The sequence below is a fragment of the Lepisosteus platostomus genome, chromosome 4 (assembly GCF_059453375.1).
Source record: "Lepisosteus platostomus isolate fLepPlt1 chromosome 4, fLepPlt1.hap1, whole genome shotgun sequence".
NCBI lineage: Eukaryota > Metazoa > Chordata > Actinopteri > Semionotiformes > Lepisosteidae > Lepisosteus > Lepisosteus platostomus.
In genome coordinates this window covers 40,046,919-40,068,547 of record NC_142614.1, presented here as the reverse complement: position 1 = coordinate 40,068,547, position 21,629 = coordinate 40,046,919, and the positions used below count along the sequence as shown (strand labels likewise).

Below are 21,629 nucleotides of genomic sequence, written 5' to 3'. Positions count from 1 at the left end.
GTGGAATACTGGTGTGCTTCCAGAAGAATCAGTATGGCTCAGAGATTAAATAAAACTTCACAGACATTAACGAAGAGCATAACGCGTGTACTGTATACACTGCAAATACTGTACAACCCAACTCTCTGCAGGAGTGCTGGCTGTGACGAATTGAACCGGTTTCACGGGTATTTTCAAAGTAGGAGGCGAGATTTCCAGCGAAAGACACCCCCCCCCCCCTCAAAAACCCAGTAAATACAGTACTTACTAGTTAAAGGCTAGGCTCCCGACTACGGCGAAAGGAACCCTTCTTTCATTAGAAGACAATGAACATATTTTAGCCCTGAATGAATTAATAGCAAACATGGTTTACATAAAAGACATTTTTCCAAGAAAGTTTAGCCTTTGTCACTAATGAAACCACTAAATAAAGACATAAATAGAAAAATCTTAAGATTTTTAAAATACATGACTTTGCTAAAATTTATTTGAAAATAAAAACAATTACAACCGCCAGGGGAGAGAGAGAACAGGGGAGGGATGTTGGTTTTGCATAAGGGGCGGGGCTATGGAAAGTAGGTATGTTTGGGAATGTGTAGTTACATGTTCTGGCTGTTTGTGAATTATCGTTGTTGAGTATGGAGTGTTGAGGTATTGATTTTGTGTAATGCTTTATGTTGAAAATTGAGGTGGATTTTGTTTATGATAAACAGGATAAACTGGGATGGGAGGAAGGTTTGGTTTTGCATAAGGGGCGGGATTATGATAATTGGAAGACTTTGCGAGTGTAAAATGGTTTGATTATTTGATTTTGTATTGTGGTTGTTATCTATGTTTTTGTTTGGTATTATGTTTATATGGTTGTTTTTGTTGGTTGGTTGTTATTATGGTTATTAATAATACGATCTATAGTTGAAATCTGAGCCTAAATAAAAAGAAAAAGCAAGTGATTAGGTTTATGAGCAATCTAATTACTTATTCGTTTAAAAAGCTATATAAAATAAAGTTTATTATTAATTTGCTGGACAGAGCGGTGAACATTATTATGCATAAGACAAAGATAACGATCCTGATCAGTTTAGAAATCTGTGTACGCTGTAAGGTTTTTACTTCTTAAACTTTTAAAATACACGTTTTGAATAGAAAGAAATCCTCTTCCTGGTAACGGGTGACTGTTCTCAGGCGGAAGATGTAAACAGCTTAATGTTCGTGTTAAATATTTTTTTTTAATTCAATTAAACGGGCACAGTTAAGACATTAAATATACATATACATACTGTATACAGTACAGTTTGCATACGGTAATATGTTTATGTTACGCGATTAAAAAATAAATAAATAAAAATGAAAAGTCCAGCACCAGCTGGATTCGAACACACAACCTGCCAGTTGGTAGTCACGCACCTAGACCAGTAGGCTACAAGACAGCTCGCATGATCAGGCAGGCGAAACAGCCCTACATAGCTCTGCCGCAGTACACGGATATAATCATACCGTTATTAAATTCTTTAGATACGCGATTCCATATTATATTCCCTTTTAATCAAATTCTAAAAGTATGCTTGTTGACTCCGGTATCACGTTAGTTAAAGACTTCGAAGCTTACAATGTTTAGGGAGAAATGGAATACTGGTGTGTATTTTTTTCTTTAAAGTACCAAGACCAGCTATATACTGTATGTTTACGTTCCAAAATTAATATCGTTTATGGCCTTCACACGCGTTACAGTATGCTCCTATTCTTTTTATGCTCATCTACTAAGATTTCCCTTCAGAGGTAAAATTCAATATCTACAACGGGCACAGTAAAGACGTTTACAGTAAGTCTTTCTACAACAGACCAACGGACCACGAGTGCCCCTGTCGGTCAACCAATCACGCACCGCGGTATCGCGTGTCATCTTACCTGCGGTACGTGTCTGTACCGCTTACTTTGAATGGCTGCATCTGTACAGAGCCGAAAAGGTTTGGTGCTGTCTTTTCCGCTTTAAAGGTACCCTCCTCGTGGAAGAATTTTTACTTTGAGCATTTGCCCTCAGACTAACACGCAGACACAACTGAATAACACTACAAAATGTATTTGTAAGAATAGTGATTACAGATGTTTAGAAAACATACTTGCAAGATCAAAGTAATACGCTATTATAATTATATTAACTAACACTCTGAGCACTACACTGCGATGGACGCTGCCCACTGACCCCCTTTCCCAAAAACTTCATGGGGGCAACGGGGGATAATTCACAGCTGGATACATTTTTATCTTGCCTAATGAAGCTGAAAATCTAGACATTTGTCAACATATTTACTAAAATTATCCATCTCAGTAATCTCGCTGTGGACCCAGGTGGTCACTCAATTTTCACACTCCCAGTATAATAAAAAAACAAGTGTGAAAATATCTGCTGTAACTGTTAATACAATGACAAATACAGTTGTGATTCTCTCACAATAAAATACTATGCAAACTATATCCACATTTCTGATAATTGTAAATATCAAATATTTTGAAGCTAAGCAGGTGTGATCCTGGTCAGTACCTGGATGGGAGACCTCCTGGAAAAAACTAAGGTTGCTGCTGGAAGAGGTGTTAGTGGGGCTAGCAGGGGGCACTCACTCTGCGGTCCATGTGGATCCTAATGCCCCAATATAGTGACGGGGACACTATACTGTAAACGGGTGCCGTCCTTTGGATGAGATGTAAAACCGAGGTCCTGACTATCTGGGTCCTGACCAAATTTCCCATTGGCCCTTATCAATCATGGTATATGAATAATCCCCGAATAATCCCCATCTATGAATTGGCTTCATTACTCTGCTCTCCTCCCCACTAATAGCTGATGTGTGGTGAGTGTTCCTGCGCACTATGGCTGCCGTCGCATCATCCAGGTGGATGCTGCACATTGGTGGTGGTGGAGGGGAGTCCCCATTACCTGTAAAGTGCTTTGAGTGGAGTGTCCAGAAAAGCGCCATATAAGCAATTATTATTATTCTAGTTTAGCAGAATATGTGCTATAAGCACATTGTTTAATGGCAGTGACATTACCCACGTCTATATCACAGTATGACACAAGTTTGTGTTGGAGTGTCTGATAATAAAACAGAGCGCCCTCCAATAAATTAAACTAATGAACGATTTCTTTTTCCATTTTTGCTAAATGAGGGTAATACAAAGTCAAATCATTCAGGATCTAAGTTTAATTAACGAGCACTTATTCTGTTTCACGTAACAAGAACATTGGCATCAAGACAGTATACATTAGTAAACAACAAAGAGAGTCACCTGCTCACTTAAAGGTGTAACACGTCTGTCTTCACTGTTATGGTACGTTTCAACATATTGATAAGCTGTTCTTCGGTTAGTGGTGGTTGTAAAAATAACCCTTCTTCCCTCCTTTGTTCAACTTAAAGAATTTCACGAAGAAATCCTTAACCAAAAAACCATCACTTATTTATCCAGATACACGCATTCACGCCGGAGCCACCAACAAGCTAATAGTGGACTATTTTTATGTATTCGGCTATATAAGAAACAAACCAAAAGTAATTCTCTGATTGGACTTTGAACTGCCTGGGTGCAGCGTGCTACATTACAGTGCTTTGCCCATTACCACTACAAGGACAATAAAGGTTTTTTTTTTTTAAACTAATGTCAAAATGTTTCCAAAACGTCCACTTGTGATATTTTAGCTGCTTAGTTACACGCTTCCATATTAATATAACTATCAGGTGGTATTATATCAGTACATATTTTTTTACTATAACAGCAAGTGGTGTTCTATGTATTTTTATAAAAAAGATAAAATGTTATACATTCTTTATGAAGTACAGTATATAAACGTTATAATGTTAGAACAAGCACGTTAAAACCATAACTTACTGTAAGTTACCAAGTTAAAGACTTTTATGCATAAAATATTTATGAAGAAGGTGGAATACTGTACTTTTGTCCAACTGAGCAATCTTGCTTTTATAAAATATACCTTTGTTTTTTATAAGTTTAATGTTTAACATGCCACAAGGTCCACACTGCAAATTAACACAACATCCGCGCATTTTTAATGGCTGGATCTGTATTTATACAGCATACCTGGTAGTGGTACCGTATTCCACTTTCTTGTAAACATGGTAGTGGTACCGTATTCCACTTTCTTGTAAACATCTGCATTGATTTTATTAACTCTTTCACTTGTAGTTACCTTAGAAATATTTTGACATGCCCATTTTAACTATATTTTGCTGTTGTTGCTGTTATAGTGGACAATAAAACACTCATAGTTTGTGATGTAGGACACTGCACTCAAGTATGGAAGCTTATTAATGCCACGGAGAAAAAAAAATCTTGTTTATAAGAGATAGTATTGCGTTTATACCAGAAAAGTATCTTGTTTATCTGAAAAAAATATTGCACTTAAACGCAATAGTTATTTTGGGAAAAATGTTGCCTACTATATTAATATTGTGATTTGCATTGTACTGTATATGCAATAATATTTCCCATGCAAGTAGCATTGACTTTAACAACAGTAGAATATCATCACACTCCTCTTTATGGAAAAAAAATCTAAAGCCGCATGTGCTCTGTCTTTTGTATATATGAAGTGCAACACTGTCAGTAAGCATTCCCATGTTAAACACATATTTTTTCTGTGACACATAGAAATGACATGGCTTTTGGGAAATTTTTAAAACAGCTAAAAATAAAAACAAGTTTCTGAACTCCACTATAACTCTTCAGCTTACAGAAGAATTCCCCCAAAGCTAACTACTTGATAGTGCATCAGCTATGACATTCTCCACACCCTTCTTGTGGCTAATTTCAGGGTGTAACTCTGTAATATAAGTGACCAGCACATCAGTCATTGATTATGGTTATACATACAATGAAGAAATAAACATCATTATGCTCTTTCTACTTCTTCAGATAAGTTACATTGTGGTCAAGCCCACATTTTTAATGTGAGCATTATAATCTTTTTTATATAATTTATGATCGATTGCTAATCATTTGTCTTCACATGAGCTTTCTCAATTAGTGCTTATATCTTCGCAGTGGGGGGAGGGAATTTGGGTGTGGGCTACACTCTTAAACAACATTTAAAGAGAATGTCTTCCATGTTGAATTTGGAAGCTTTTACAATTATGCATCTGCCAAACCATCCGTTTTCTAACTGCTTCAAGCATAGTGACCACCAACATAAAGGAAACATCTTATACAAGATCGGGTAAAGAATAAAAAGTTAATAAAAGCGCCTTTTTGTTTTCTAGTACCTTAATCGTGAAACCATCACTTATAAGAATTTATCTAGTCCATTGATGATTTTAAGATTGAAGAGTGAAAATCTCACCAAACCTTGATATTGCTACTTCAAAAGTAGTCCTGTAACCTCCCATACATGAATGATATTTCATCAAAAACTGTCTCAAACTTCATATTACATGTGACTTTGGAAACCGAATTTTCATTTTTTACACAAAACACTTTAACAAGACTTAACTAAATTTGTAAACATGTAGATTTACAACACTTAACACTCAAAGTTGGAACAATGAGGCTAGAGTCTCAAATCTCAATAAAGCGTCTTAGATTGGTGAGGTGTTTTCTCCTTGGCTAATATACAGTAATTTTACCATGTGCATTTCCAAATCCATTAAACAAAAGCCAGTTTCCAGTTCATTTTTTTCCCTTCTTCCACAAAATACAGTTAATGCAGGTAAAAAAAACCTGAAATGCTTTGATCAATTTTGATAAACGTGGGAACAGCACATCAACCGTCTAAATGCAGTTTTTATGAGCGTGTAGCTATATGGATCACCATTCGAATGCGATCTTGTATTGGATAAAATATGCTAGGAAAATGCTTGCAGCCAGGTTAAAAAAGCGCAATACTATTAGCTGCATCAAGAAAAAGGATGGGTCAATTACCCAAGATCAGAAAGAAATAAGTTCAACCTTTGTTAGTTTCTTTGAAAAATTATATTCATCTGAAGCCTCTAGCACATTGAAAGATATGCAGTGCTTTCTTGTAGATACAGAGTTCCCAAAGCTTAGTACAGAAGATAGAAATATACTTGAGTCATCTCTCACTTTATCAGAAGTTAAAGAAGCCATTGCCTTCTTTTCTTACAATAAATCACCTGGACCTGATGGGTATACGGCTGAGTTCTACCAGATATTTCAGTCCATACTTAGGTCAATCTTACTGTAAACATTTAATAATATGTGGTTAACAGATACAACTTCATTATCATTTAGAGAGTCTCTAATAACCCTTCTATATAAGAAGGGTAATGATCCATCATTGTGCAGTAGTTACCGCCCAATAAACTTAATGATTTTGGACAATAAGATTCTAGCTAAAATACTCGATAATCGGTTTGGTAAGGTGCTACCAAACATCATGCAGCAGGAACAAACAGGATTTATGAAAAATAGATATTCTTTAGATAATACAAGAAAGCTGTTTAATTTGATTTAACATGCTAAACTCAGTAAATCAACCTCAGCTATATGCACAATGGACCTGGAGAAGGCCTTTGACAGAGTTGAATGGATGTACTTATTTACTGTGTTACAATTGTTTCATGGTGGCCCAGATTTCAATAAATGGGTTGAAATCTTATATTGCAGTCCACAGGCATCTACAGTGACTAACAGCTGTATATCCAAACCTTTTTGTTTATAGTAGCTCCGGTGGGTAGATGCGTCAGCATGTGTAGGCTGCAAAGGAACAAGTAATAGGTTTATTCCGTGCTGAAAAAAAGAAGAGAGAAAAAACACAACGTTTCGGCTGTGGAGCCTTCTTCAGGTGTGAGAGAGACAAGGCAGTAGGCAAAGATAATGTAGTGGGAGAACAAAGGCTGGGAGGGAGGAGGGGTTAGAGGCAGGAGCAGGGGACAGAAAGAGAGGCCAATCAAGAGGTGAGTAAAAATACTTTCTTGACTCTCTGTATTATTGCTAAAAAAATAATATTGTGAAAAAAGGTGGACAGTACAGGACAGTTGTACTAAGAATGTATTAAAGAGGCTGTATCACAAGTTAAATTTGATAAGATTTCATATTATTTACAGGGGAAACTTAATGAGTATAGGAATGTTTGGGGCCCATATAGACATACTTGAATGGCACTGGATGTTATGAATATAAGTAGGAAGTTTTTGAATTAATCTTTTTTTTTTCTTGTTGTGTTTTAATTATTTTTTGTGAATGTGAGAATTTTTTTGTCAAATAAGAAAAAAAAGAAAAAACTGAAAATGAGAAAAAGAGAAAGACGAAAACAAATCCTACAAACTTGGGGTGGTAGAGGTGGTTTAAAAAAATTGCATTATAACGTGGTTTAATAAAGTATGTTATATGCAGTGTGGCACATTTCGCTTTGCACATTCTGAATGGCTGGATTTGTATTACTATCTTTTCGCTAACTGTTGCTGAAAAGTTAGTCGACACTTTTGTCTTCTCTCAAATTGATTACTGCGATGCCCTACCTGCTGGGATATCAAAATCCACACTGAACAAACTTCAGTATGTCCAGACTTTGGACTTGCACTGGCTTCCTGGTTTCATGTCAACTTCATGCTTACGAAAAGGCTCTACATGGCTTTACACCTCAGTCTGATAATTAAAATAATTTGTGGTTATTTCGGAAACGTTTTTACGTGCTCCTTCTGACCATATTACTGTATTGGTTACTGTATTACTGTATCTATTGATATGTGTATATACTACTGTTTGTGTTACAGTACATGAATATAATGATATAATTATTAATTTCTTAAGATACGCGATTCCATTTTCTATTCCCTATTAATCAAGTTCTAAAAGTATGCTTTGTTTGCTCCGATAACGAGCGTATTCGCAGAAAAGGTTAAAATTATCAATTTTCACAAAGTATATAAATGTACAGTAATCTGGTCAGAAGGAGCACGTAAAACGTTTCCGAAATAACCACATGTAAGACTTTGATGCTTAAAATGTTTAGGGAGAAATGGAATACTAGTGTGTATTTCTTCTTTAAAATACCAATACCAGCAATATACAGTTTACATAATATGTTTATGTTCCTAAATTAATATAGTTTATGACCTTCTGATGTGTTATGCTCCTCTTCTTTTTATGCTCAGCTTCTAAAAAACTTCCCTTAAGTGGTAAAATTCCATATAAATATTCAATACTAAGCGGATTAAAATGTGCACAGTAAAGAGATTAAATGATTAAATCTTTTCACTATCGACCAATGCACCACGAGTGCCCCTGTCGGTCATTTTGGACAGCCAATCACGCACCGCAGTACAGGTTTGTACTGTGCATTTTGAATGGCTGCATCTGTAGGTGTGCCAAAATGTGAGAAATTGATTTTTAAAGAAAGACATTAAAAATGTCTTACAGTACAGTGAAAAGCCAGGTGTTCCATCAAATGCAGCGAGCAGAAAGCAGTTTAATACACTGTAGCATTCAACACTATAAACACGGAAGATGATAAAGCGTCTGTAACCAGTTCAAGGCACACATGCTCCTCTCAGTAATCAACTAGCAGTGCAGCAGCAGAGCTCGAGCCTTAGCTGAACCTGCAGGATCATTTGCAGAGAAGGAGTTGGCTATGAAAAGAGAAAAGGCAAGACTAGAGACAGAAAAAGCTACAATGAAAGAGGCTAGAATAGAAGCTCTGCAGTTAGAGAAGGAGGCCGCTGCTGTGCAGGCTCAGGCTGAAATATTTGAGGCAGCAGCAGATGTACAGGGTGAGGAGATCCGCAGCCGCTGTAGCTCATTCACACCCCAAACTGTTAAGAGAGGGACAGATGGGTACGTACAGAAGCAGAGTCAAGAAACACTTGACACTGACACCTTTCAGTCTGGCTCATCATCATGTGGTGACATGAAAACATCATTAGCAACAAAACATGTTACCCAGGTGAATCATTCACGCAACACTGATGAACACCCATTCTCTGCAAGTGAGCAGCCCCAAAAGGATGTCACAAAAGTGTCAGCACAGATTGTATCCACCTCTCATACAAGGCTGCCTAGATGCAGCTCTTCCATTAAAGCCTTCCTCTAAAAGACAGCTCTCTCACAGAGCACAGGGCTTACAATTAACTCTTCACTCTTCCCTTTAGCACAGCCAGCATCATACACAGGAGGCCCAAACCTCCAACATTGTCGACTTCGACAAGTATTTAGTACGCAGAGAGCTTGTGACTGCTGGATTGATAAAGTTCAATGACCAGCCTGAGAGCTACAGGACACGGCAGTCATCCTTCCATAATGCTATCCAGGGTTTAAGTCTGACACCTATTGAGGAGCTAGATCTCTTAACAAAGTGGCTAGGTAAAGAATCATCTGAACATGTCAGAAGGATCAGGGCTGTTCATATAAACAATCCAGGTGCGGCTCTTAAAATGGTCTGGGATAGACTGGCAGAGTGTTATGTTGCTCCAGAGGTAATAGGAAGTGCTCTATTCAGGAAGCTAGACAACTTCCCATGCATATCCAGCAGAGATCATACCCTCATGGAGTTGCTGTCTGCAAAAGAGGATGGATATTTACCCGGTCTTGCTTATCTTTATGCAGCTTGTGGCATTAATCAAATTGTGCAAAAGGTGCCTCACAGTTTCCAAGAAAAATTGGTCACTGGAGGTTTGAGGTACAAAGAGGAACACAATATGTGCTACCCCCCTTTCTCCTTCTTCACGAGGTTTTTCTGCAGTGAGGCCAGAACTAAGAATGACCCAAGTTTTGTGCTGTCTTGGAGCTTTAGTGGCCCTGTCAGGTATGACAAGCGTACTGTATATCCAAAAACGTTAGCCCGAGAACTCCCATTTCTGTACACAAAACAGATGTTGTCATGACAACTGACTCAAACACAGACAAAACAGCAAAGAAAGAGGATCTCATGAAGCACTGCCCCATTCACAACAAACCTTATCCCCTAGAAAAATGTAGAGGTTTCAGTGCCTAGCCCATAGAGGAACGTGCAAGTGCAAGGAATATGGAAGTGAGAGCCACAGCACAGCCATGCATCCAGGTCCTACTACCTGGTCATCAAAGCCTGATGCTCAGGAATCTGAGCATTATGCAAAGAACAAGAAAGACCTCAGTAGTTCATCTGCGATCTACTCCCAGTGCACTGAAGAATATGGTCCAGGTCTGCAAGCATGTTCATGGTCAAAGATATGTCTTGTGAAAGTGTACCCATGAGGGCAGCGTGAAAGTTCAGTTAAAATGTATGCTATTCTGGATGATCAGAGCTCATTGGCGAGATCTGAATTCTTTGATCTGTTTAAAATTCAAAGTAGCCCATCCCCATACTCACTGCAAACCTGTGCTGGAGTCATGGAGATGATGGGAAGAAAAGCAGTTGGCTTCAAAATTGAGGCTGTGAATAGAGGAGTGAGACCTTCCTCTGCTCATTGAGTGCAATGAAATCCTGAACAACTGCTCTGAAATACCAACACCAGAGCCAGCACTTCACCACTCTCACTTAAAGTCTGTGGCAGCTCACATCCCAGAATTGAACGCAAATGTTCATATCAACACAGCATCCGATGATGTGCTTGGAAGTATAGTGTTTGAGACAACCAAAAATGACAATAAGTGTGCTCTGTCCTTCGAAGACCAAGTCTTTATAAAGATTATAGAAGAGGAATTCCACAAATATTAACAAATAGCTGGGTTGCTCCTTTACCCTTCTGAGCTCCCAGGCCTCTCCCCAATAACCTCCCCCCAGGCTCTCTCCGCCTTGCCTCTCTGAGGCGCACCTTAGACAGAAGACCAGAGATGAAAGAGCAGTTCACTGCCTTTATGGGAAAGATGTTTAGGCACAAACATCAAGCCAGACCCTCCACTAAAAGAGGGAGAAGAGTGCTGATACCTACCAATTTCTGGAATGTATCATCCTCAGAAGCCCGGACAGATTAGGGTAGTGTTCGACTCCAGTGCACGGCACTGTGGCATATCCCTCAATAATGTTCTGCTTACAGGACCAGACCTTAGCAATTCTCTGCTTGGTGTGCTGATCCATTTCAGGAAAGAATCTGTAGCAATAACCACAGACATTGAGCAAATGTTCTACTGTTTTGTAGTGAGGGAAGACCACTGGAACTACCTGAGGTTTCTATGGCACACAGACAATTACATAACTAAAGACATAGCTGAGTACAGAATGCGAGTGCATGTTTTCGGGAATAGCCCCTCCCCTGAAGTCGCTATCAATGGGTTGAGACGTACAGCTGAAGAAGGTGAACCTGAGCATGGATCAGATACACGTAAGTTTGTGCAGAGACATTTTTTACGTGGATGATGGTCTCACATCTCTGCCAAGTGAATCAGAGGCTATTAGTCTACTGAAACATACTCAAGCATCCCTGGCACAGTCAAATCTAAAGCTGCACAAGATTGCTTCAAGCATTGCCACAGTAATGAAAGCCTTTCCAACTGAGGACCTATTTAAAGGCATAAAAGATTTAGACCTCACTGAAGAAATTCTGCCAGTGTAAAGTAGCCCTGGGCTATGTTGGGAAAGAGAGTCAGACACGTTCACCTTCAGGATCTCTGTAGGAGAGAAACCATTCATATGCCATGGGGTCTTGTCCACAGTCAACAGTCTGTTTGACCCTCTTGGTCTAGTGGCACCAGTGACCATACAAGGAGAGCTTTACTGCGAGAACTCTCCATTGACACTTGTGATTGGGATACTCTACTTTGAGAGGATAAGCTAGGGGAGTGGAAGGCATGGAGGGACTCACTACAAGATTTGAGAAATCTTCACGACACATATGCCCCTCATGGCCTGTCCAAAGCAAAGTACACTGAGTTGTGTCTCTTCTCTGATGCCTCTAACAAGGTCATTGGAGCAGTGGCATACCACAGAGTTGTCATAAGGGATGGACGGTGCCATATAACATTGTTCTAGGTATAGCTAAGTTGACCCCCTAACCAGAACCAACCATACCCCAACTTGAACTATGTGCAGCAGTGCTGGCAGTGGAAATGCTGAAACTCATTCTGGATGAAATAGACCTCAAGCCAGATGGACTTAAATTCTACTGTTACAGCAACGTAGTTCTTGGGTACATATTATTCAATGAGACCAGGCATTTCTTTGTGTATGTGCACAATAGGGTCTAACATATTCGACAGACTACAAGGCCAGAGCAGTGGCACTATGTGCCCACAGATCAGAATCCAGCTCATTTTGCAACAAGGTCGGTACTTGCATCTCAGCTTGCCAGCACTTCATGGTTTACAGGGCCAGCCTTTCTACACAAGCTACTACAAATGCCCCTTGAACCACAGGAGCACTTTGAGCTGGTCAGTTCAGAGCTGGATGCGGAAATACATCCATTAGCTAAAAGCTTCATCACTCACACTTAAGAGAAGCTACTTAGCCCTGAGTGCTTCCAATGTTTCTCCACCTGGCGTTCCTCCTGAGGGCCGTAGCATTTCTTATCCATGTGACCCGCTCCTTCAAGTCAGACGCTGGAGGCTTACACAAAAGCTGCAAAGGCTGGCATCAGTGTAAGAGGCCCCACACTCCATGTGAGTTTTCTGCAGCAAAAATGGATATTCTCAAATCAATTCATATAGAAGTATACTCTGACAAGATCAGTGCACTCACAAAGAAGAGAAACCTGTCCAAAACCAGTTCTCTTCTTAAGCTGAACCTTATGCTCCAAGATGGTTTCATCAGGATAGGTGGGCAGCTGAAACACACAGCAATGGACCAAGTTGAAAAGAATCATCTCATACTCCCAAGAAAGAGCCATGTTTCAACTTTATTAGTGAGGCATTACCACGAACAGGTGAAACACCAAGGCCGTCAATTCATGGAGGGAACCATCAGAGTAGCAGGTCTGTGGATAGTTGGCGGTAAGAGGCTCATCAGTTCTGTTCTTTACCATTTTGTTACATGTCATAAGCTCAGAGGCAAAATGGAGGAACAACAGATGGCAGATCTTCCCCAAGAATGCCATAGCACATTCCTTCCTTTCACTTATGTGAGGGTGGATGTATTTGGTCCCTGGACAGTTATCACACAGTGCACCAGAGGAGGTGTGGCTCAGAGCAAGCACTGGGCAATGCTATTCACTTGCATGAGTACTAGAGCTGTGCACATTGAAGTGATTGAGTCCATGGACACTTCTAGTTGTATTAATGCCCTGTGAAGATTCTTCGCTGTCCGTGGTCCTGCAAAGCAGCTCAGGTCCAATTGTGGAGCAAGCTTCATTGGAGCCATTAGAGAATTGAGACTTGCAAAAGACCCCGAGGAGCATCCAAGGATCCAACAATATTTAAGTGAATAGAGCTGCACATGGGAATTCAACCACCCTCATGCATCACACATGGGAGGCGCCTGTGAGCATATGATTGGCATGACGTGTAAGATCCTTGACTCCTTGTTACCGCAGAGCAGACCATCTCACCTCTCCCACGAAGTCCTTTGCACCTTTATAGCTGAAATGTCAGCAATAATAAATGCAAGACCACTGGTCCTGGTCTCCTGTGACCCAGACTCAGCATTTCTCTTGAGCCTTGCAATGCTACTTACCTAGAAAGCAGGTGTGTTTGGCCCTCCAGGTGATTTCACAGAGAAAGATCTCTTTAAGAGCCAGTGGAGACAAGTACAAGCCTTCGCCAGTGAATTCTGGACTCGCTGGAGAGCAGGTACAAATGGAACAACTCATCCAGAAACTTGCAAGTAGGAGACACCGTGCTCTTGAAGGAGAGTCAGATCTCACGTAAAAAGTAGCATATGGCATTGATCACTTCAATATTCCCTAGCAGTGATCATAAGGTGTGGAAGATAGACGTCAAGACCACCTCTCAGAGCACCTCAAAAAGGTTTGTCAGGCCCGTGGCATAGGTCATTCTCCTAGTTCCTAAAGAGGACTGAAAAGTTAAAATGGTGTTCAGTTATAGTTTGTAGTGACATTTAAGATGCCAAGCGGAAAGTGTCCTGCCCTCTGTTTAATCTTGATGTGTTTTTGGCACCTCCTGTGGACAGTCCTTTTAGTGCAGTCGGTGATATAGAGCAAAACAAAAAGTAAAACAGGAAATAGCGCTCTTATGTTCATAGTGTAAGCAGTGCAAATGAGCTCCATAAAATCCAGGTCAATCCTGGTTCGTAGCACTTAAGAAAGCAATGGCAATAAGTACATTTTATTGTTTACATGTGTCCAGTTATATACTGAAGAATATCTTGTACATACAGCCTTTCGAATCGTTTCTATGAGTTTATGTTCAGTATACGCTATATTCCAATGCAACATTGGAATATAGCAGCCATATCACCCTGCAACTCACAACTGGCAACCCACTGAAGCTAAGCAGGTGTGAGCCTGGTTAGTACCTGAATGGGAGACCTCCTGGGAAAAACCAAGGTTGCTGCTGGAAGAGGTGTTAGTGGGGCCAGCAGGGGGCGCTCACCCTGTGGTCTGTGTGGGTCCTAATGCCCCAGTGTAGTGACGGGGACACTATACTGTAAACAGGCGCCATCCTTCGGATGAGACGTAAAACCGAGGTCCTGACTCTCTGTGGTCATTAAAAATCCCAGGGCGCTTCTCGTAAAGAGTAGGGGTGAGTAGGGTTGAAAATACCTGTGAAACCGGTTTAATTCGTCACAGCCAGCACTCCCGCAGAGAGGGGGGTTGTACTCGTTAATGTCTTAGCACAAAGCAGAAACTTATTGTATTTTCCGAGGACATACAAGTGGAAAGATTACAGATTTTAATCGTCTTTTTTCTGAACCAGGGAAAATCTGATCATGTTCCTCTATAACAATAATAAAAAACTTTATTTTACATATCACCTTTAAAAGTGGCATCTCAAAACAATACAGTAGATGTAAACCACAGATTACAAAGTAAATACCCAGACAAAACGCGTTTTTAATAAGATGCTTTTATTCGTTCATAATCCGACGATCTCAGGAAGACTAATGGGGGTCTGGCTTTTTTTCTGGAAAACCATAACTCTGGTCTTGTCCAGATTGACTGTCAGCGCTCAGGTCTGACAGTGCTGCTCCAGCAGCGCCAGGTTCTGCGGCAGCCTCTGTTCTGTGGGCGACAACAGGACCAGGTCGTCTGCAAAGAGCAGGAACTCGATTTCTGTAATTAATGCAGATCAGTAAATCAAGGGACAAAACAGTTATTGCGCCCAGCTCCTCAATGGGCTTTGACGTGCTAATGCGTTGGTTTAACAGTCTGGGTGTGGCAATGTTTTTTATTATTGTTATAGAGAAACATGATCAGATTTTCCCCGGTTCAGAAAAAAAGATCTAAAGTACTGTACTGTATACTAGTTTGTCACTCTTCTCATCCCCTCTTTGCTAAATGGCTTTTGAATAGAGTCACATGAAGACAGAGGTGAAACAGCCCTACGCAGCATTGTCGCAGTACACGAATATAATTATATCTTATTAATTTCTTGAGATACGCGATTCTTTTAATACAGTCTTTGCTGTGCTCTAGAGGATCCTTGTGATATTTCGAGCTCTGGTTGAATGATAAGTGTCGGAGTTTAAATAATTTTCGTAGTTAGAAATTATGGAACGCTCTGTTAAAAGCAAGGGAGTTTTTATGTCCGTTGCAGTTTTTTTGCAACATGAATATAATTATATTGTTATTAATTTCTTTAGATACGCGATTCCATATTATATTCCCTTTTAATCAAATTCTAAAAGTATGCTTGTTGACTCCGGTATCACGTTAGTTAAAGACTTCAATGCTTAAAATGTTTAGGGAGAAATGGAATACTGGTGTGTATGTTTTCTTTAAAGTACCGAGACCAGCCATATACTGTATGTTTAAGTTCCAAAATTAATATCGTTTATGGCCTTCACACGCGTTGCAGTATGCTCCTATTCTTTTTATGCTCAGGTACTAAGATTTCCCTTCAGTGGTAAAATTCCATATAAATATTCAATACTACAACGGGCACAGTTAAGACATTAAATATACATATACATACTGTATACAGTACAGTTTGCATACGGTAATATGTTTATGTTCCTAAATCAATCTCTTTTATGAGCATGTGAAAGGCATGGTGAATCGATTCTCAAAAATTACTGTACTTTGCATGATTGGAAACAAATGCGTGATTGCGAAATGCTGTGGTGTTACTTTTACAAAGACGGTCAATGAAAAAAAGAATGTGGACCAGGGCAATACTTTGAGTTTACACTTACAGCTTGTCCAAGGTCATTCATTATTAATACTATTAGTAAAATCTTCATTAAAGACTTTGATGGCGACAGCCCAAACATGAGAGGTTGAGCTTAATTAGCTCCACCTTGCGGAAATTCCGGATACTATTATTTTGCTTGCGGTATTATAGGAGAATTTACAGTAACTAGCGGTATTTACCGGTAACTCGCGGTAGACTGCGTACAGCACACTGGAAAATAATGCGGTATCGCCCGCACATTTTGAATGGCTGCATCTGTATAATGTGTGCATGTACAGTAAGGTCTCGACATCTGTGTATTTAAAATGTGGGAATTTGCTTATTTGGGATTAGCTTTGGCCGATGAGGTCTTGGATGGAAGAAGAGTGGAACGCATGAAACCGAGCCAAAAGTTGTTAAATTCAATTTTTACTGTAAAACTGTGCCACAGACTAAGATAGTGAGATGAATCTAGCATAGTGAGTCTACCCTTGCCTCCTGCTGCTCTACCTAGTTTGGTCATGTTTTTGTATTAAACACTCCCTGTTTTGTGTCTGCCCCAAGGAGAATGACAGGCTGGAGCCAACTTTACAGGTTCACTGACATTTTTATTGCTCTTTTTATTACAGTACTCTGTGCTAATCAGTGAGTCAGAGAGAGAAAGTGCTGGCATCAGCTGGACTGGAGGAGGGATTCATGTTGTTTATTTTACCTGATTACTATACATTCATAATTATAGATAATTATTGTTGTATTTGAGAAATTTTGTTTTAATTAACTAATTAATGAATTTTAATTATAATAGAAAGGAGGGTTACTTATGTCTTTTAACCTTTCATACTATATATACTATATATACCTTGTTATATGCAATTGTGGCTATTTGCAACAGCATTTTGCATGGAACCCTCACAAATGTCAACACCCTATTATATGTTTATTTTTAATTGTAGAAACCAGAAGAGGATCCTATGCCTAAGAAGAAGTGGCCTACTGTGGATGCTTCGTATTATGGAGGAAGAGGGGCTGGTGGCATAAAAAGAATGGAGGTTAATCCCTTCAATTAAACATTTTACTTACACTGTCAATGTCTTTACAATTTAATGACAAAATAAAATTGAATTTGTGATAAAAGTTATAGAGCTTCCAAGACATAAAGTTACTTATGTTCTAAATATCTAAAGAGTTATAAGCGGAAAAAGTGAAACAAGCAATTCGTTTTTCATTAATGCTGTCAGATGGGTTTCATTATCTCACAAAGATTCAATAAAATAAATTAGCAGTGCATAAAGGGATATGCCTTTGCATCTGTATACATGTCATGATATAGTACTGTAAACTAGTTAATTTGAACCAGAATACATACTGCTTTGTGCTGTTTCAGATAAAAAAACAAAACAAAAATGGTCACTTGATCTTTTATAATAATAGCCATTGAAAAGAATTAGGTGACATCAGAGTTCATGCTGAATGTATTTCTGTCCTAACAAAATCTTGTTGAATATCGTAAGACACTGTTCTCAAAAGGCTTTGATGACTTTGACGTGACAGGTTAAGTTATCTTGTCTGCTGTTAACTGAATATCTTAAGTCATCATGAGTATGAGAGATTGAGTGCTGCTGTCAGATTAATGAATTCATCTTCCGGGTTTGTACATGTCAGTCCTTTGTTCAGCCAGTTCTGCTGGCTGCCAGTCTCATAGAGAATCGAGTAAATAAAATGTTACATGCCATCTTTTTTGTTACTATGTGCTTTCCAAACTGAGAAGAAGAGGCATCACAAGGATTTTGAGACTGGAGGAAATGATAAACTCAACTTTTCCAACGAGTCTTGATATTAAATTCTTTACTTTAATGCTGCATTACATTGCGTCTACATAGCGGATTTCAGTTCTTCTGTTGTAACAAACAGTGAAGCTGCACTCAGGAGTTCCCTCAGCATGTTTGGGCACTTATAATTTTATAATGAAGATCAGGCCTTCACTCCATTTACATAAAATACACAATGGGTACTACAGTGCATGTAGAATTAGTAACATTAGGAGTGTTTTATTCATTTTAACTGTTCTTCTAAAGTGGTAAAAACCGCCTGCTAAAAATAACAAGAGTAGCCAATAATGTTGTTAATCTGGAACACATAGATTAGTCCTATGATGTAGACATGACTGGCTCAAGTCTGAGATATACATTTAGCTGGCAGTGACTACCCAAGCTTCAAAGCAAAGCTGGCTGTCAGGACTGACTGACTTGGGTCATCCATACAGTGCCTGGTGTGCTGCACAATAGGCTTGTCCTTGCCTATGATGTTGTATTGCCATCAGTGAGAGCTGCATTAGACCTCCATGTGATGCTAACTCTAGATTCTGTAACACACATAGTGTGAAAATGTAAAATTGCTGTTACATATACTAAGTATTTTGTTTGGTATCTCAGTTAACTAACAGATCAGTTGGAGTGAAATTGCGGAATATATTTCAAACTTATATCCCCAGACCAGGATGGTTGGGACACAGAAATGCTGGGTTTTAAATTATATCCTAATGTGTAAAATATGGTGCAATGGGAGCTTACACAAGGAAAGAAAGGCTTTGTCTTAGACAGAGTGTCTTAACGTCCACCTCCCACCAGACGGTATCTCTTCATCTGTCACTGCCCATCCTAAGAGATTTATTAAAAGGGTGCAGGCTATTGCTGAAGCATTTGCATTGGTACTGCGCACTTCTTCGCTGTTCTCTTTGTTGTTTGATCACCTTTAGTGAATACAATAGATTTCATTTTTTGTATAACATCTTATGGTTATCAATGCAGGTGCGCTGGGGTGAAAAAGGATCTACTGAAGAGGGAGCAAGATTAGAGAAAGCAAAAAATGCTAAAATTCATGTACTAGAGGAAGTTGAAGAGCCAATGATGAAAAAACCTTCTAGACCACCTCCTGTGTACCATCCCCCCGAATCAAAGTGGTATACCCCAATTAAGGTGAGGACACCATGGATAAAGTTATAATTAAAAATCATGAAATTCTTTAATAGACACCTATTTTTTAAGCATGCATGATTTACTGTAAAATCTATAATATTTAAAACTATAAGTTGAATTTTCTTACAGTACCTTTTTAACTGTCAAAAAAAAGATTATGCTACACCCCCTTCATCATGTGAAAATGTCATATACTAAAATACTATGAAATGTATTTCTTTTATTTTTCCGCTTTGAATTGAAAAAGTGAACTTTTTACTTTAAATGCAACTACAGAGAGCTGTTTAAGCTTTAATTACAATTACAAAATGTTGTTAAATTATATTTGATATTGATTACTAAAGTGTGGTGTGACTCATGGGATATAAGGAATTTTTAGAAAAAGGAAAGTGATTATTATTACAATTACCCACATTTCTTTTGGATACCAGGAAAAAGGATATTTAAGAAATCCGATTCTTAGATTCCAGGAAAGGATTCATTCATTTAGTTCATATTAAATTGTGAGGATAAATCCTCTCTGTGGTTGACAGCCAGACACTTTAAAGCAGATTTTTAATATGTTAACTTGAAAGTGTTGAATTAGTCTTAAATATAGAAGGATCCTGTAACAACATTTGCTTTATTAACCAGTTTAAATTTTTATTCTGCTACTAAAACATCTCACCTAATTTCATTCCATTTCAGTTTTCCTGGTTTCTAGAATGTGTTCTTACACTGTTGTACTGCTTGTAACTTGGTTATGTGTTCAGGGTCGCCTGGATGCTCTCTGGGCTTTGCTACGACAACAGTATGACAGAGTTTCCCTCATGAGACCACAGCCAGAAGATGAGGTAAGACTGAAAAAATAGTTTGCGGTATAACACAAACCAAAATAGCACTTATTTATTACAAGGTAATGAAAATTGTGGGCCACTGTAAAACATAAAAGGTTTAAAGAGTTTAATTTCATTTTTTAATAGCTCAAATGCAAATACAACAACCACAAGTACAGCATGTTATCTCATTGATAGTTGACACTAAGAAATTAAACAGTGCAGGAGTATAAGAAATTATGGCTTTCAGAATATTAAACTAGTTAACGTATTGTAAGTACTACCTTCGATATTTTTCCACTAATGTAATTACATAATTGTATAAAAACAAACTGCTGTCCTGATAGTAACATGCTCTTCGGGAGAGGGGGTAAAGTATAACTTTATCACCCAAGAAATCAGTTATAACATGATCAGGTGAGCCTGTTAAAACACAAGAAACATTTTAGCTGGCCCGCATTCATGATTAGTTTTGATATAATGATTGTTATCAGAGGAGTAAAAGATATTTTGACTGCAGTGGCAAATTTCCTGGAAATATTGTTGTGTATATATTTGAAATACCTTACATGGTCATGTGACTTCCAGCCAGAGATTATTTTCTAGGATGCAACAGGCGTGTCCTATTATGGTACAGGATATCATATTTTCAGGGCTTGGCAGTTTTTTTAAACTTGGCAAAAGTTTCAATGCATCCTTATTAGCATTATAGGAATAAATAAAACCACAAATTGCAAAGTGTGCGGTACTGTTTAAAACAAGAGTTCCTTTCATGATGTGCTGAAATCTCTGAGTTGAAATGTGAGTAGAATCTAATTTACAACAGACCTTCCCCATATTAATACAGCCTTCTGCAATGTCATTCTGGAAATAACATGGTAAAGCTTTGGCTTCCAAATGTATTCCCCCACTGAAATAAATTCAGGGCAAAGTAAAATAAGGTAAATTAATCCATTCTGAATCTTGAGCAAATAATAAAATAATTCATTGCATTGTTAGTATTAGTATTATATAGTTTAAAGAAAGGAACTTACATAAGGCTAATCAATACTGTAAGATGTTGAAGAGCGCACAAAGTTTAAATTTGCTTTTGCCAAATGCTGGGTGTTCTTCAGATTTGTCTGAAACCTTGTATTCAGTCTCTTTTATCATTAATGGCACTTTCCCTGAGAGAAATAACTATTTTTATATCTCAAAAAACAATACAAATTCCATAGAAAACCATTTAATGAAAAATGTGTTCTTCAGATCAGTCTTACACACAATACAGATTTTATTATTTTCTGTGTTTGGTTAGTATTTACATTTATCCACTGCAGGTTCAATAGTGTTAAAATCACTACAGTATTTTAATTTTTTTATGAACATCAAGTCTAGCCGTTTTAATTATTTAATAAAATTGTGGAGCTGATTGATTTTGCTTGCTGTTAAATGTTTAGTATTCATTGTACATTAATAAAGGAGAATGTTGTTATTTCCTATAATCGTTTTCTGTAATATAATACTGTAGTTTTTCTTATTCTGCAAATTAAGGTAATTTATGTTTTTTAGATTTTAGTTTTGGTACAGTAGATAAGATATTGTGTTTCTCCTGCATTTATATTATTACATTCCATTAATTAATTTAAAATTCAGTTATTACATTGATTTCGATTTGTTTATAAAGACTTAATATGAAACAGTATATATTACATGTGAA

At 38.2% G+C, this 21,629-nt stretch overlaps 1 protein-coding gene across 1 annotated transcript in view; it reads left to right on the top strand.

The window, feature by feature from the left end:
* The window catches only part of antxr2a (ANTXR cell adhesion molecule 2a), a 254,905-nt gene that overhangs the window by 143,452 nt on the left and 89,824 nt on the right, over positions 1-21,629 (top strand). The window contains exons 14-16 of the mRNA XM_088629477.1: positions 17,094-17,189; positions 18,948-19,115; positions 19,868-19,948. Coding sequence (XP_088485603.1) covers positions 17,094-17,189; positions 18,948-19,115; positions 19,868-19,948 — 345 coding nt within the window. The remainder of the gene's footprint in view (positions 1-17,093; positions 17,190-18,947; positions 19,116-19,867; positions 19,949-21,629) is intronic.